The sequence below is a fragment of the Carlito syrichta genome, unplaced genomic scaffold (genome assembly GCF_000164805.1).
Source record: "Carlito syrichta isolate Samal-C Ts95f unplaced genomic scaffold, Tarsius_syrichta-2.0.1 Scaffold301704, whole genome shotgun sequence".
Classification (NCBI taxonomy): domain Eukaryota; kingdom Metazoa; phylum Chordata; class Mammalia; order Primates; family Tarsiidae; genus Carlito; species Carlito syrichta.
Genome location: NW_007245800.1, coordinates 277,390 through 296,331, shown reverse-complemented (window position 1 = coordinate 296,331; position 18,942 = coordinate 277,390). Strand labels below are relative to the sequence as shown.

The 18,942-nt window shown below is 36.4% G+C and overlaps 1 protein-coding gene across 1 annotated transcript in view; it reads right to left on the bottom strand.

Annotated features, from left to right (window-relative positions):
- MDFIC (MyoD family inhibitor domain containing) overlaps nt 1–18,942 on the bottom strand; it is an 88,987-nt gene that overhangs the window by 50,572 nt on the left and 19,473 nt on the right. Inside the window, exon 5 of the mRNA XM_021710947.1 lies at nt 17,341–17,463. Coding sequence (XP_021566622.1) covers nt 17,341–17,463 — 123 coding nt within the window. The remainder of the gene's footprint in view (nt 1–17,340; nt 17,464–18,942) is intronic.

The window sequence follows — 18,942 nt, the reverse complement described above, 5'->3', positions numbered from 1 at the left end:
AATTAAAAAAATACTGAATGAAAGAGAAAATGAAAACATACATTTCTTTTCTAATTCATAAGTGTCTGGTTCATGACCATCACTGATCAAAAGGGAAGGAGACTAGAACTGTGTGTGTCACAGGGGGGAAAGGAGAGTGTCTCATCATTCAAATAGTCGATTTCACTGAGTATCCTGTGTTTACTGTGACTCTCACTCCCCCTGCTTGCTCTGCTATGTCTTGTGCCCAGAGCAGAGAAGGGTAGTGTAGAGGAAGGCTGATGATCTAAATTTGGGGCACTTTTCCCAAGTCCAAATTTCACCCCAGTTTCCAAGAGCCCTGGGATCTCCAAATCTTGAGCCACTGGAGGTAGTCCATATGGACATTTCAGTTCTGGCTTCACAGCACTACAGAATCAGTTATTCTGTCTCCATCTACTTACCAACTTCCAGAAAATTATTGACGTATCAGACCTACCATAATTTCCCTGTCTGTTCTCACTCTCCTTAAATGTAAACCTTTTTAAAAATATATAATTAATATACTATCATTTAAGTGGGACTTTCAAAAAAAAAGAAACACACAGGTTGAATTTCCCATGCTGAAAAAAAATCATATTTTTTTATTGTAAAGATGTGGGATACAAATCAGGATTAGGTACATAAGCAGTTTAGGAGCAGGTGAAGCTTGGGTCAAACCGGTTCTCACTTCCCCTGGTTTAGGGTCAGGTACCCTTAGTGATTTTACATGCACCCCTTCCCCTGGCAGTGTCCCACCACTGCTGATCACTCTCTTGTAGTATTGTGATAAATTATATTTAAAATTGAAAATGTATTTTATATTTTAAAAACTATAAAAATATTTATTGCAGTAGCTCATTTTCTCTGATTTTTGTGGGAAATCCTGTGTCTATGCTTTTGTGAGTTTTTTTTTTTTAGAACCATATAAAAAGGCTATGATAAGCTTATTGAACTCTTCCCCTGAATTCCTGGACAATCAGTGAGAGGTTCCTGGGCTCAAGTTCTACTTTTCTCTCCCAGTTCTCTGGTTAGTGTCTCTGGATCAGCCTGAAAATGCAGACAGGAACAGGTTCTATTTTTCTCATGGAATAACTCAAAATGGCCCTGTACTTCTTCCTTTAACACAGGTACTGGTTATTCTCATCATTATGTGTAATTAATACTCATCTAGAGACTTAACAAAATATTTCCATTTGGATTTTCATGTTTTACCCTTCACCAACCCCATGAGGTGGTGAGAGAATGAATTACCTCCAAGTATATTTCAAAGATACTGAAGTTAAATCTGAAAGACAAAAGTGACTTGCACAATGTCTCACAGTAAATGAGTTTTATTCAGGATTAGAATCCAAATCACAGGATTCTACATCTCACCTTCTCTAAATATATATAGTCTTTCTCTATACACCTGCCCCTTTATCATACCTCACCAGGTGCCCCTTGTCAAATATAGAGTGGTTGGCAAGAAAGTCACACATTTGGTTATTGTTTTATTTTGATATTTCCTTCAAAGGCTTTGTTATTATTATTTTCTTGTCAAATTAGAACATGGAAGTCCAGCTAATTGGTTTAATACATATGCACCTTTCCTTATTTCAAAAAAGCACCATACTATGTTTACGTCTGTGGTCACTGACACCTTCAGTTATTCCAAATTCTTCATACGTAATTATCAACAGTGTGTGAGATTTCAGCAGTTAGTTCTAAGGCACACTTGAGTGGACTACAGCAAGCTTGACTGACTGGAAACTCTCTAAGTTGAAGCAGCCCTTCGGAAGACTCATAAAAATGAAGACTTCTGAGGAAACATTTTTATGGCATTTCCTAGGGACTAGGTTTTAATGTCATGTGCGCAACAACATCCTGGGGATAAGTTGAGGGTGGAGACACACACGATCATGAGTCCTTCTTCTAAAGAGGCCATCCATAAATATTTCACATTTGCATAAATATGCAAAGAAGTCAATATAGCACTATGCCTTCAATTAAGAGGGAGAAGAATAAAACCATCCCCAAATAATTTAATGTCAACTTTGCTCCCCGAGAAATGCTATTCTAAGACTATAAGCCACATATTTCTCAATCTGAGGTAATTTAGTGTTCCATACACTAAAATGGACAGTAAAATCTGTCATTATTACTGACCAGGGCCTGATCACATCACTCAGTCATGCCAGAGCTGCAGATTCTGACTCTGACAGCTCAGTTATCCAAGTTAGGTTTTAAGGCCCAAGAAGTAGTTATTGTTCTTAGTTTGCTTCTTTGTTTGTTTTAGTAAAAAAAATTTAATTCAGAAAACGAACACTCCCACACATTTGTGCTTTTTGCACATTAAGTATATACTCTGTGAACGGTATCATTTAAATATTTTTACTTTAACACTGTAGATGTCACCAGATAAACAAACTAAATTGAAGACTTCTTCCCAGTGAGTGTTATAACAAATCCCTCATTTTCCCTAGGCTTAATGAGGACGAGGAACGGATCATAATCCCAATGTTTATCAAAATAAACAAACCTGAGAAAGATGATGACTGAGGAGTGACGAATCCTCACTTAAGTAATGGTCTCCATCCCTCAGGGGGAAAAAAGTTTTGAGCATATTTAAGATAACGATGATAACCTGTGCCAATTTCATGGTACAGACTTCAAAAAGTTATGCAAAAAGATGAGAAGGTATGGTATTTTGTTTGTGTGTTTCAAAAAATCAGGAGTAGATGGTAAGCTGTGTTTACATATGGTCTTCTACTACATACTGTAGCCAAATTACCTTCCACAGTAAAATTGAAAACTTTTACAAATCTCCTTTAAGGTGAGAGTAATTAGAAATTCTTCTATGTAAGAACATATTTAGTTTAGAATATTTATTCATGGTAGCAAAATAGTTTCTTCCACAGAGGTAGTCTCTTCACTGTTACTTAATAAAATCAGCTTATTACAAGTTCCATTCTTCCTTCTCTCCCTTAGAATAGATTTATTTCAGAATTCTAAGTTTTCTTATTCTAGTGCTGATTTTTCTGGAGTAAATCCATTATTCGGTGCTTAATAAAAGAGTAACATAATAATTCAATGCCCAAGTCCTATTTAATGCTTAAATATTATAATACGGATTACACTTATACAATCAAATGACTATTATTGGTCTACTGGCTACAAACAATGGTGCCAGAGTTGTATAAAAGTAATGTTTTCCCAGCAGGCCTATAAATATTTGCTGTTATTCTTCTTTTAGTAACTACTTCTAAATGAGCAAACTATGAACTTTTACACAGTAAGAATGGTTTAAAACTGCCCCTAATAAATCTTCTCAGTTTTATGCTATATTTCCATACCATTGAAAGGAATAGCTGATATAGCACAAAGTTTTGAAATACACTGTTCTCCAAAGTATATGCTTCATCAGCAATTTATTTTAACATCCACATCTTCCTCTCAAAGGGAATTGAAACTAATTATGTATTGTCCCAAATGCCTAGATACCACTGATACCATATGAATTCATATATTATTCAAAAAGATGATTTTTTTTTACTTATTAATATGACTCTTAGGTAAACTGTATCTCTATTATAAGAGTCTTTGCTTTACTCCAAGAACAAACTCCAGCTATAATAGTTAGAGAGATATTATTTCCAATATATCTCCACACACTTGATTGGAAGGCTGCTTATTCCAGAAATGTTTAACTGAAAGAGTTAGCATACTCTAATTCAGGACAGAGCATTAAAGGAAGATGAAAGAAACAGGTATCTGTAATTCTTCAGAAAAATAGGCAAAAAAGTTTTAATCCTTAAAAATTTTACCCATATATAACAGAAACCTTGATTTTGGTTTAACACATCAAGAATCCTTAGATAATCAAATAATTCCTCTGACTACATCTAAAAGAGTTTGAAGTCTTCTCATAGTGCCATTTAACCAGGCTACATGCAGAAAATGTAATAGTTCTTTTGTAATATTATAAAACTTAGATGAAAGTGTGGCATAGTGAAACTAAAACTAAGAAACACATTCTGAACAATGTAAACATCTCTTGAGAAGATAACTTCCCCAAAAAGCTAAAGGCTAAATCAAGAAGCCAATGTATAGGCTATCCCGCATAGGCAGCTATACCTATCGGTTCCAATAGGTCATCAATCATAGCTATAAGAAAACATTTCCAAAACAAGGCCTTTCAATGTTGAAATAAATTACTCATGCTCAGGTTATTTTGCAAGCTCTGTCTAGGGCAATATCTTCCAATGAATACTGCCTAGGTATTCAACTTGTACGGCATATCAGAATTACCTGGGGGTACTTACAAATGCTAAGCCCTACTCCCAAGTGCTTCTGAGTCCTACTTGGTCTGGGGTGAGTTCTTGCCATCAGTATATTTTTTAAGTTGATTTGAAGAGTTGAGAACCATCACTTCTCACAAAAGGATTCAACTATAGAAGCCCATTTCTGCTGCATGTCATATCTTCAGCTTTAGTTATCAAGATGTCTTCTTGCTGCAGAAGGAAGTTGCATGTCTTCATGCCACACACACACAAAAATGGCATATGCCAAGATTCTGCACCTATTCCTTGGAATGAGACCAAATTCTTCTGAAGGCAGTAAGTAGATAATTTTGAAAATGAATAAAAGGCTTTTTTCTAAGATGTCAAGTGCGTGTGTGTGTGTGTGCGTGTGCATGTGTGTGTGTGGCCCAGAAACGGTCCTGAATTTAGCACAACAAAAAGGAAATTCTGGAGTATAGTATCCTGCAATTTTTCCAACTTTTTCTGACCCAACACAAAGGCAGCATGCAGTTTCATCAGTAATAGTAGTAAAACAACAGTAATTTTCAACTAGGAAAGTGGACTAGAATTTGGGACTTGGAATAAGGTTACCATTTGAAAAAACTACCCCTTCCTCTGATTCTCTTGCAATCTCTAGGTGACCATAAACATCACAAATTCCCTATGCTTCCCTCTAAGCCACCCTTCATTTGAAAATCACTCCAGGGTTAAGAGCTGTATGCTAGAAATCAGAGTATTCACTGTGCAGCCCTACTCAAGTTGTTTAACTTTTCTGAGCTCAGTCGTGTCAATATAGATAATAATACTTATCCCACCTGCCTGATAAAGCTGCTGATAGGTCAAGTTAAATCATCAGTATGAAAAAGTTCATTAACTGTAAAAAGCTATAGTAATAATATAGTTAATATTACTAATAAAAAACACCCCTTAATATGCATGAACTGTGGACTGAGAAAATTAGCTCCTTGAGAGAAGCATAGATAGTCAATCCACATCCGACACAAATTACCACAGCTTAACTAATTGAAAGCTGTCAGTTTCCTACAGAGAAGCTAAATGCAGTCAAAAGGCAAAGACTTTCTTTTATTCAACAATTAACATAGAAGTCCTGGGGAAAAAATTATTCGTGGCCCAGGGCTAAAGGATGTGAGGGTTACAGAGCTGAATGAGCCAACAATCCTACCCTTAAGGAGCCTGCAGTCCAATAATGAAGAAGAGGGTCATAAACACACATAACTGCAGTTTTGAAATTTATGAGTCCTTCAGGAGAGATACCACCAAACATTGTGAGATGAGGGGAACTCACACAGGCCTTGCTTGTTGAGATAGAGATGCTGGGAAACAGGAAACATGAGTGAAACTGGGGGAAGGAAAGCACAATACAAGTAGAGAGAAGTGCAAGTAGCATTTTGAGACTTTGGCAAAAGTTCCCGAAAGTGAATAGTAAGGAAAAAAAAGCAATACATATTTTATTCCTACAATCAATTACCCAAAATCATTTACTGAAGATGCATTGTGGTCCTGAAATTATGTTGATTGCTGGAGATGTCATTTAGAGCCAGCAGATATTGGACATATAACTGCATAGGTAAGTTACAAATTGTTGGCAAACAGCTTAAAAGAAAGGATGCTATGAGAAACAGGAAAGGCCATTTTAGAAGGGGAAATTTGGGAACAACTTTCTGAAGTGACAATTAACCCTGAAGGTAGACCTAGTATGTAAAAGCTCAGAGGCAGAAAGGAGCCCCAAATCACCTGAGAGACTGAAAGAAAGCCAGTGTTAACTCCAGAGACACAAAGTTGGGAGAGTGGGGAGAGTGATAGAAGAGGAAGGAAATTTCAAGCAGAAAACATGTCCTGTCAAATGCTACAGATAGAACAGGACTGTGACGAGGTCACTGGACTAATTGAGAAAAGTGACCTATCAGTATCAAAAGACCGTTTTAGTAGTAAATATTTGCTAATTCTTCCTGGACATAGACCAAGATAGGCTAACGTATCAGCCATGGAGACCAGGATTGGGTTTGAATACCAGAAGCCAGTGCTTAAATATAAACTACAATGACCCCAGGGATGAAGGAACTAGAAAATAATCTGAATCTTTATAGGATAGTAAGTGTCTTAAAATCAAAAGACAAGAATGGACGAAAAATGAAAATCAACTAAACATTGAGAAGCAGAGACATACCATTTGAGATTAGAGAATGCATGTTAACACTAGAGCTAGTCCTTTCACACTATACAACATTCTTCTGTGATCCTCAGTCTTGGAACCTGAAGTGAAAAGACTGATGAGTAATTTCAGTCTAAGCATGGCAGATATGGCATAAGGTCATGGAATTTATGGAGCTAATGAAAGACCACTTGTAGTTTGCAGTTGACCATGAAAAAAGTCAGCTGAAGTCAAGAAGGAGATGAGATACTGTGGAGGAAAATAACATAGTTAGCAGATCAGGCATTATTATTATTAAGGTAAAGAGCAGGGAGAAATTAGAAAGTAAATTTCTGATTTCAAAATCTTAGAATGGAGCAGATCTCCATGATAATAAGATGCAAGTTATATCGATATGTATAAGGTGACCTAATGCAATATATAGTTCCATCATACTTAGGTCAATATGATTCCAAAGACATTAAAGGAAGCTTGACATCAGTCAGATACTGGAAAGTCTTGACTTAAAAGATCAATTAAGATACTACAGTCAGCTATCTGTGTCCATGGGCTCCAAATCTGGATTCAACCAATCGCAGATTTTTTGTCAAAAAGAGGATTATGTCTATATTGAACATATACAGATTTTATTTTTCTTGCCATTATTCCTTAGACAATGCAGTATAACAACTACTTACATAACATTTAGATTATATTAGGTGATATAATAAATCTAGAGATGATTTAAAGTAGACAAGAAGATGTGTATGGGTTGTATGTAGATACCATGCCATTTTATATAAGGTATCTGATCATCCGAGGATTTGAGTATGCTCTGGGATCCTGAATCAATCCTACATGGGCACCAAGGGATGACTGTAGTTAGGGATCACATAGGATAAGTGGCACAGAAGGCATGGGTAGAGTCACAGCCACACCATTACACACAATGACTGATCAACTAATTTAAGGTTCTCTATGTGATTTTCAGTGACACCTGGGAATTAATGTACTATTAACGTCTCTTCACATCAACTGCCCATGTACCAGATTGACAACTAGCCTCAACTCTAATTTTGAAATAATCAGAAAATCTTGGATCCTGAAATTCTTCATCCTGCCTTGAATTAGTCCATAAACTTTGTAACAAAAGTCTGTATTATTCAAATCCTGTATCAAAAAAAATTTTGTTAAATATATTTTCATTTCATGGGAGTAAAATATTTGAAATTCAATAAATTAAAATGAATATTTTTTAAAAATCAAAGGGCAAGTTATGTACATTTAAATAAAAAAACTAAATGACTTTTTTTTCTTTTTCTTTAAGACATAGAAAGCCAGGTTAAAAATCAACTACCTTATGTTGGTTGAAATATTGAAAGTATATTAAAGTACGTAAGAATATGGGCTTAATTTTACATTTTCAACAGTAAATATTTGCATACAGAGCTATTTGATAAGACTTTTGAAAATCGGCTGGGACCTGGGAGAAATGCAACAATAAGAACCCATCTCACAAGGAGTCATAGGAAAGTGATTGTTACTCATCACTACACCATTCCTTGGATGTGGTGTTGTTGCCACTGCTGCTCCCATTCTCACTCAACCTTTGTGATCATGACAGTACCTTTGTAATGCTGAAGGAATATCGTGAGGATAACCTGGAAAGACAGGCCTCCACATAAGTGGTATATTAATATATTTTTCGTCAAGACAAGGAATGATGGGCAGCATCCAAAGTATGGCACACTGGCATGAATCAATTGTTCATGACAATTAGAGATGGTGGGGACCTTTTTTTTTTTTCCCCTTAAAGTTTCCAATCTGTGTTCTCACAAGTTCTCAAGAACCATGGAAAATATATTTAATTAAACAGTCTTCTAAAGCAGAACAGATTTCTCCACCCACATTCTTCTATGGTTCACTTAATGTAATTTTCACCCTCTGACACCAGCAACTGAATGTTTTAAAAGAGAATTCCCTTGACTATTTTGTGTATTTTTCTACAGAACCCAGGGACTGGGAAGAATCCAACTTTTGATGGAAAACTGTGGAGCAAGGACTTACCACCAATTCCTTAAGAGCAAGTTGAAAGAAACATGGGACACTTTATGGTATTGATGCTCAGCAGTGCTAGTGAGGGATTTCCACCATCCTCCTCATTCTCAGGCACACCTTCCCTTTGTACTGAGCCATGGATAAAGGGACAAGCAGGTCCCCCTTTTTATTGACTGTGGCTGGAAAAGTGCTGAGAATCACTGCCTTCCAGAGCATGCCCATGGCAGCTGTTCCACAGAGCGATGCAAGGTACTCATATTTGTGACTAGCATATCAACTGATTTGCCAAAGCCCAGAAAAACTCCCTCATTCCTAAAACTCAGGAACTGAGAAAAAGTTGTGAAATAGGTATTAGTGTATTACTTTAAATTTACCACCAGAACTGGAGCTCTGCTCCTTCAGTGCTTCCAGTCAGGCTGAGCTTCATGGGTGTGAACATGTGCTATTGCACAGAGACTCATTCACAGAAGGACCCACACTTGGCTTAATGCTCTGCTGTGGCTCTCCTAAAATTCATAATAATCTTTTTAACCAGAAACCCTACAATTGTATTTTGCAATGCCCTCCATCTTATAAATTATGTAATCAATCCTGTCTCCTGCAAAACCTGAATCTCCTGGCCTACCTGTAACCTGAAGCAACTCTTATAGGTGACCAAGGTCTAATGCTACTTTGAAAAGCTGGTCTTTTACCCTGGTATTTTTCACTATATGGGATAATTTTCTTTTTAAAATATGGTTGCTTTCAATAAAGAAGGTGGTAAAAAAAATGTTCACACATATAAGAAAAGAAAAAAGGTACTAAAATTGCAATACTCAATGAATACCGATAACAAAAGAAAAATGCAAGTCATGTTTGACTTCGGCAATTATAAGAGGTGCTCAAAGTGGTTATCACCAGCATCCAGACACTGCTGATTACTGCAAATTACTGCAGGATTTTTTGAGGTCTCCCAGATCTTCCTTGTGCACACAATACCATGTGTCTCAAACTTATCACAGATGAGTGCAATTGTTAGGTGTGTTGAAGACTCTGTTGCATACTCATGCCTCCATTGTCATTGTTCTTCCAGAATGTTCTTTAATTTCAAATACCACTCCAAAATGGTCTTGCACTCCTCAAATGGCACCAAAGTGTCTGCCATATTCTTTGACTGTCCTGCTTGCCACATGGTGAGGCTAGCATTAATTTGATTAATGCCATCTCTTGAGCAAACATCACACTATACTTTGCTACTATAATTCAATTCAACTTTGAATGGTAATACATAGGTCACATTACCTGTATGATGATCACTTATGTACCTAATGCTGAATTATATCTCATATCTTTAAAATAAAAACAAATTTTAAGAAAAGAAATATTTGGACCCCCCCCAAAGATGTGTACACTTTTTTGGCACAACTGGTATAAGAACATAATTCACTTCAAAGGGAAAAAATCAACAACACAAAAGAGAGTGTACAGAATAGAAAGTGTAATCCTCTTCACCCATATGTTTCCACTCAATTTCATATAACTCCCTCAAGGTAACTATTGTGGACAGATGGATGCATCACTTGCATTAGGAAAAATGAGCACACATATAACTTGATATTAATATTTCCTTCATATTAATATACATGTAGTTACATAGAAATACTCATACTGACATATGTCTTTTTAAAAATCCTAATTTAGTGTATCTACTGGACTAGATGGAGAAGGTCCTCTAGAGAATTACGATCATGAAGACTGGTTCCAAATAATGGATATTATTTTTCATTCATTTCTGGGTCCTCACTTCAGAGAATATCAAATTACTATTCCATTCATCCACAACAAACAGGTGAGTTAAGGCAAAGCAACAAAGAACCAAAGATAACCAACTGGCTATCTTCTTCCATATTATTAAAATTCAGTGAGGAATACTGAGGTTAAAAAAGCATAGATAAACTCCAGCTTTGCCTCTTTTTAGATATATTAATTGGAATAAACATCTAGATTTCTGCTTCTTCAACTGTTAAATATGGCCATTTTTATGCAGCCTCCAAAGCCTCTTCCAAATTTAGCACTCTGTGTCTGAGACAAACTATTTCAGTCACCCAAACTCATGAATACAACTTTGGACTTGACCTCACCTGAGATTGTTCTATCTCAGAAATCTTAAATTCATATTTCCCTTTCTCACATTCCATCTTTTGTTTCCACATTTTCTATTCAGTTACTACATCTGAACCTCTTTTGTTTTGTTCCTCGAACATAGAAAACTTTCGGTACTATTAACTCATCTGCTTATTTTCTTATTTGAGAGGCCCTTCTTGTCTTTGCTTTCTTCCTTACCCACCTTATAGCCACAACCCCTCATTTCAAACTCTCTTTGAACAATGTCCTTAAGCCCCTTGCCCCACTGTCATTTCATCACAATTATCATTTATCCAAACTAAAACCTTGGCCTCATTCCCAGCACCTGTCATTCCCTTAATCCCATGTGTCTTACTAGTTGTAGCCTGTAAAAGGCTGAATCCATCTCCTTGCAATCCTACCTGCCATTACCCCAGTCCAAGGCAGCTTCCTTTCTCAGCTGGATTATACCACAGTGTTCAGTCGGTCTCTTAATGCTTCAGTCCTTCCCATTCTTAATTATTTTCTAATTATTGAAAAAGTAATCATCCTAAAATATAGTCAAATTAAAATACACACTAGATTAGGTCACTACTCCCTCCAATACCTTCCATCTTCCCTTAACCCTTTGACAGATTCCTTCTCTGTCATCTCTCTCCACTATCATCTGCCATGTACATCCCAGCTTGCATGAAACTTCTCCAGCTCTCTTCAAGCTGGCCATGTCCTCTCTTATCTCTAGATCTGTGGATATGCTGTGTTTTGGGCTGGGAACACTCTGACCTCTGTCCTCATTTAGATATCATTGTAGACGCCATGTCCTCTGGAAAGCTATCTCTGATCCCCTCACCAAATAAGGATGTGTGCTTCTCCCATGCAAACTTCCCACAGCCTGCACTTCCCCACTGGAACACTCATAACACACATTCTCATTGTAAGATAAATTATCTGTCTCTCCCACAAGACTGTGAACTTTGAATGCAGAGATCACACCTGTTACTGTTTATCACTGTGCCTCCAATAACACAGTGTTGGTAAACTACAAGCATACAATATTAATATAACCTATTTTAACTCAGTTTTTAAAGTTACACTTCGACTCCTAATCCCAAAAGTTCAATACAACAACATGCTCTACAAAAAATAATTCATGCATAACTTCACAGAGTGTTCAGATCCAGGAAGTTTGAGGTTTAAGAACTAAAATTATCTAGACCACAGCATTTGCGGTCTTCATCATTAAATGTTATTTATTTCTTTGGTGGTTAGCATCTTTGGATGATCTCTAAGCTAGTTCCCAGGCCTCAGCTCCTTCCTGAAACTGGAAAACTCCCAAATAGGAGAAGTAAATCTGGCCCTTGTCTACCTCTTACATTTCAATTCCATCTCATTCCCCCCCAAAAGGCCAAAAGAGTTTAGGAATGTTGGGAAAAGATTGAAAACCTTTAAACAAAAGAAGTAGGATATAGATTAAAAAGCAAATGTCATGGAATATAATAAGATTAAAGGGTAAGTTAATAAATTGGAATAATAATATTAATGGTAATAATAAGAAAAACAAAAAGAACAATATGCGTTGTGCTTTACAGTATACAAAACTCTTTAAAAAATTTATCATACAATCTTCACAAAAAAGATAGAATCATTTACCCAGACATTATAGAAAGTAGAAAAAGACAAAAAAAAATTGAGAAAAAGACAAAGAGGTATACATAGAAACATCTACTTCCATAAGTTGCAAAGCAATCTCTTGTTAGTTTGTCACTTCACAAATCCATTAAAAGCCATGAGTAATTTCAAATTTATAAATCCAGACAAGCAGAGATAAATAGTAGAAGAAATGTATTACTGACTACAATCTTTAAACAGTAATGGACTTCAAGGTATATATACAGATGAACATCTTCATCTATCTGTGCAGTAGAATTACAAACATCTGTCATGACGCAGTCAGAGATTGAAACCTGGCAGCCAGTTTCAATTATCTTTCCAGCTTAAGATGCTCAAAGTAAAAGACGGGCAAAGGCTCTCCCCAGCTTCTGGGCAGAAATCATCTGAGGATGGTATCATGTACCCTGAGAAGAAGTATGTCAGGATTCTTCATCTCCAATCTAGAACACAGTCTAAATGGTTGCCATTGACCAATGAAATAAGTTCAGTAACCCATCAAAAATGATTTAGGATTATTCCCCCAACCTTGAAACCAAACCATTAGTTTGATTTTGAAATAACTGATGGTTAAAGATTACTCTCTGAAGCAATCATCAAAGCATGCAAACTGCTGCCACATAACCATTCGGTAACACTGGGCAACATCCTGAAAAACAGATAATTTTTCTGAGAACCAATGGAAGGGGAAAATTCATGAATAAAGTAAAAGTCAGAATGACTTACTCTTAATATGCATTCCCCAAAATGAATGAGCATGAAATATTAGGAAAAACATCCTACATTACCTAAGAAACAACATGAAAGCTACCTCTACCTGTCTATCTGGGCAGCAGTTATCTAGGGGCTAATTTATAGCCTTTTTATAGAAAGTGAATTATAAAGAAAACCAAATTAATACTCAATAAAAGGTGCATTCAAACAAGAGAGCTGTGTAAGGAACTTAAACACAAATCTCTCAGCACTCCTTAATCATCAAAGTAAAAAAGTTCCAATTATATAAATAGCACACCTGAGTATCTGCTTTCCTTTCAGTGTTTTACATAAAGGAGGCATTCACTAAAGTGGTGAAATGGTATGCATTAAGGGGTGATCAGCGGTAGGCTGGCAATGGCTACGAAAAGAAATAATAAGAATTCCTAATGACAGAGCCTGTTGATGTTGAGAGAGAATGCAGATGATGCCAAGAGAAAGGTTTCGAGTAGGAGACAAGTAAAAAGGCAGAATACAGTCGCTCCACAAGGGTGAGTGAGTGTGAGCTTGAGAGGGCTTGCATTCTACTGCCAATTAAGTGCTTACTGTTATGAGAGCTAAAAACTCTTCAAAATGAATAAATGGGTTAAATAGAATGGGGATTGCCATTTAAGTGGAGCATTCTAACTTTGCTTCAGATCATGGGAATTCTATAAAATCACAAAGGAGAGAATTTGCTGAACAAAATAGTTTAATTTAATGGGAAATTTATTTCAGAAGAGAAGCTCAAGAAAATTTCTGGAGTTAAGTAATGACATTTAGAATTAGGGGACGTTTATGTAAAAGCAATGTCCAAGGATAATGTTAAGTAATAAGAATTTTCAGGAAGACCTAGAAAAACCTGAGCTAGAGACCAGAGGCACTTTATAAAGAGGAACAAAGAAAAATGTAAGCTCTCTATAGGAAATAATTACAATAGTAGAATTTGACCTAAATTAAAGAAAAATATTACCCATGCCAGAGTGTGAGCACAGTAACGAACACACACACACACACACACACACACACACACACACACACACTCACACACACACACTCCTTCTTACCTTAGAAATCCCCCCAAAGACTGAGATCAAAATGTTACTTCTGTTCCTTTTCTAGTCTAATTAAAACGAAATGTTACCTATTGCCTATTATCAATTTATGCATATTATGGGTTAAATAGAAAAATTAATATTAATTGAGGATGTCACTTCACTGCAATATTTATTTTACTAAATCAGAGGGATAGTGATTATTAAAACAAGGCATAGCTCCAAATCATATACTGTACCATATATGCTAATCTGAGGGAAAAAAGCCAAAGTCTTAGCTGGTGCTTATAAAAAGCTATTGTTATAAACTCCAATTGTAAGCCTCATTCCAGAAATTAAATTATACACAAAAATGTTTCCTCAGATTATGAAAATCTTTTAAACTATAAAAAGAATTTTTAAAAAATCATAAAATAAAAAAGGAAGCTTCTAGTAATAAATTTTCCCACAAAAACTCAGTGTTTCAAATTCTGTACTAATTTGATTAAGAGTTTTTAAAAACAAATTTAAGTGGCTGAAATTTTCTTTTTAAATTTAAATTTCATAATAAATAAACTCACAATGCACATTCTCTGATCAGATTTTATGTGACCTTTTTATTAGAAATATGAATTTCTTCTCTTTATTTATTACTTCCAGAAAGAATTATCTCTAATAAGTTAGCAACTCAAAGATGACCAACTGGAAACCCAGGCCCTCAAAGATCACAGTACCCCAGGTCTGCTACCTGCAATGTTTTCTAGAAGGACCAGAGAAAGCAGACAAAGTACAAACTTCTGTGTGAATCAGGAACCAAGTGTGAGCCCTAGTGAGTGGTCCACTGAGGTCAGGATTAAAGTTCACAGAATAATTTGGAAATTGTTCTCAGCTTGGGCCTCGTTTATGAGGCCTGAGAATACACCCTTTAATTAGAATACAATTTCCAAAGCAGCCACTCCCTTGACTTTCCAGAACTCAGTTATTCTCAGCAAAGAAAAGTAAAAACAGCCTCATGACACTGACAACTAACAGTCCCCTATAAATTATGCCTTAAATGTCGGGCAAAACGGGCAGCAGCCATCAGGGATAACAGAGACATGAGCTCCCAGCCCATACTAACCACTCTTAAGAATAGATAAAGAAAAAGAAGTCATATTCAACAAAGTCACTCTCCTTCACTTCTTGCTTACTCAGCTGAGCTGTCCCATGGAAGCTTGGAAAAAGAGTGGGTTGTGCATTTGAAAATGTTCCCACACCCTAGCCGGCCTCATTTTTCTGATGATCCCTCCATCCAACCAACCTCGCACTACAGTGGGAACACTAGCATCAGTTCCGTGAGAGCCAGCTGTCCGCCTCTTCCACGGTGTTCAGGGAGTCACACAGGGCTCCTGGAATTGGAGCCAGCCCAGTCCTGACTCACCACAGATGTTCCCTTCTCCCCCATGGAGCTCTGAGCCAGTCTCCCTTTCCACGGCCTATTGCTATTACAAAAGATTTAAGGGGCCCCAAAAATGTGCTAGATGCTGAAGCAAGAAAAAAACACACATCTCCCTAAACTGAGGGTTAAGCGAGACAGACATTGAATTGTGCAGAGACAGTCAATGGCTCTGTGGGGAAGGTCAAAGAAGAAAAGTCAGGCAGCTCTGCAGAGTTTAGTATCAGGGAATTGAAACAGCAGAAGCTACCACAATACACAACTTTCAAATGCTATCCAAAATTCAGTCTGTTCCGCTTCTGCAAATCCAGATATCAATTTTTTTCTGTTGATTCAACAAAGTAGCCTTTGTCTAGAACAAAGTGTGGCTGAAAAATTAACAAAAAATAGAGGTTTTTAAACTGGTGATCAGAATTCAGAGTCAGAAGTCATCCACAAATACTTGGAAACGCTTGCCAGTTTATGTTTCAGGCAGGAGTGGCATTACTGACTTTAGCCATTCTCTTTTGTGTATCCATTATTAATCTGTCATTTTTCACAGCAGCCCTCTTAGAAGGGACTATACATTTCTCTATGTCTTCATTCCTTCAACGTGCATTAGTAGGAAACCAGACAGTTGTTCCCAAATGCTCCAGTGTCCCATGGCTCCAGTGTCCTATGGGGGCATCATTATCTTGGTAAAGAAACTCTTTCATGCAATTTACAATTATATTTTTGAGCAGTGTCTACTTAACTGGTATAGACAATGGGGAGACTAAATCATTTTAAATCTATTCTCTTTAATGATATGAATTCCATGACTAAAATGAGCTTCAGCAAATAACACAAAGAAATGTAACACATTAATATATTCCCCATTTTCTTATTTAACAGTATATATTACAAACAAAAATATATATATAGTCTTAATAGCTCCTATTCACATTTTCCTAGTGTGGGTCTTGGGTAAGGAGATTAGGGAAATAAATAAAGGAAATGAAACACACATACTTAAAATTCTGTTACTATGAAAAAAAGATAAAAAGTGAGAAACCAATCTTGCTTCCCAACTAGTAGAAGTAAAATTGTCTCTAAGACCTCTCTTAGTACCTACTAACTCCAGTTGCCAGGAAAACACAGATAAAATATGCCAGTATCTCAGAAAACCATAAGTTTCACAACAGCAGAGTCAATATTTAGATAAAAGACAACCAATATGTGTTTTTAAGATAGAATATTTACTTGGAATAATGTTCATTTGATTCTTTGGATGAAGTCATATAAATCTTACTCCCCACTAATTTCTGTCTCATTTCCTTCCTTCCTACTCCATTCTCTATGGTAAAAATGTATAAAAACCAAAAATGGTTCTAAAATTAAACTAAAACATTCATTTTTAGAGCTTTTGTTTGAAAACTGGACATTTCCTTCAATAGTGTTTTGATTTGTTGTTTGTCTCTTCCTACTTTTTTTTTTTTTGCTTTATTTTGTTCAGTTTTCAGTTAAGAACAGGTAGTAGGCATTCTAAGAGAGAGGAAAGAAATGTTTCTACTTTCAAAGTAAGTGTGATATGTACTATAAGAAACGATCTATATTATGAAGTTGTCTGAACTAAATAATTAAATATTTAAGGAAAATAAACAACACTTGATTCCCAGAAAACAAATTATTCTTCTCTGCTCATCCTGGAAAACTGAGAATGAGACCACAGTACACAAAGGGTGGAAGCCGAAGCATTATTTGTATCCTGGTTTTAGCTTTGTAATTTAAAATACTAACGGAAACACTTTCAGATAAACTCTATTGATTTACATATTTGCAGCAGAAATATATGGTACAATGTAATGAGAACAAATTATCATACTCAAATCACTCACATTTTTTTCTTAAAACACTTACTTCTGATGAGTTCCCCATCCGAAGGATTCCCCCAAATGGACTGGTCTTGCAGCTCTCCATGTGTGAAGTGGCTATTGGTATCTTGAGTTATATCTTTCTCAATACTGTCTTTATCACATTTTCCTGAATTAAAAAAATACATTTATTATTACTAGATTTTACAAGTTCTTCTTCTTTTTAGTTAATAGATTTTTTTTTCTAAATGCTCCTAAGTGTGCCATGATTAAAGGATATGAGAGAGATGTACCTATATCGACTGCAGCTTTTGTTATTGTCTCCATAACAGATATTTATTGAACACCTACTATCTGCCTTACATGAAAGAAACAGATATTCACAGCAAAAATAATTTGTTATGATTACAGCAAACTAATAATTTCAACATAGCAAGTGGTAGAGAAATGTGGAATGGTTCCATTAAGGATGAGAATGAGTGAGTCCACACATGTAGGGGATGGGGCAGTAAGGAAAAGCACCAAAGGAGAAGAGTCTCTGATGAACAGGGAGATGATCAGCCTGCAGCTGAGTGAGTGAGTGAGTAGAGGAGGTGTAGAAAGCAAGTACAGTGTTCTCCCTTCTAGAAGCTTAGGAAAAAGTCACGGATTATCGAATGCATTCTCAAAGAAGGAGAATGTTTGAGATAAGAGATTCATATGTGGGTTTATGGGTTCTTGGGGGAAAAGCTAATATGTAAGGAAATGTAAAGTCTTTTGCGGAACATAAATCAAATAGAAAGCAAACCATAATATAAGGTAAAGTGCATGTTATGATACACAGAAACAACCAGACACCACATGTCTCACTCATAAGTGGGACCTGGACATTAATCACAGTATAGCACAAAGGAGGCATCAGCAGGTGTGGGACACTGCTGGGGGAGGGGGGTGTGCAAATAACAACTCTAAGAGAACCTGGCTCTAAACCAGGAGAAGTGAGGACCAGTTGGAGGCCCAAACTTCACCTGTACATAGAGTACTTAGATACCTAATCCTGACTTGTATCCCACATCTTTATAATAAAATAAAGTTTAAAAAATGCATGTTATCAGAGGTCAAGAGCACTGAAGAGGTTCAAAGGAAGGAAAAAAACTCATCAGGATTCAGAGATCAAGAAAGGCAGTACAGAAAAAAGTGCGTGTTGGATGGTGTTCAAAAGATTAGGAGGATTTCAAAAAGTACAGATGGAAGAAACGTAGAAGAACAGCATGGGCAAACTCCAGAAGCAGACACTTGGGCAAAGGTTTTAACTTTCTGAGCTGTGAAGCACTTTAAGGGGAATATGAGGGAATGCCACTGTCAAGGTTTGGGTAGAGACATCGTGTGGATATTAAGATGGTAAGGTGAGAAACCTGAACAAAACTCAAAAGCAAGAAAAATAAGTCAAAGTAGTCACTGAAGCTTCACAAAATGCTCAATCAGAGCCAGGGCTTAGGAAGAGTAATAAACTTGTGCACGCTAGTGGTTCTCAGTATTGGCTGCACTTTAATTCTCTCAGGGAGATTTTTTTTTAAAAAATGATTCCTGGACACCACCACCAAAGTTTCTATTTCAATTGGAGGAGAAGTGGCTGCACTCGAATGATTCCATTGGAGTATAGACACAT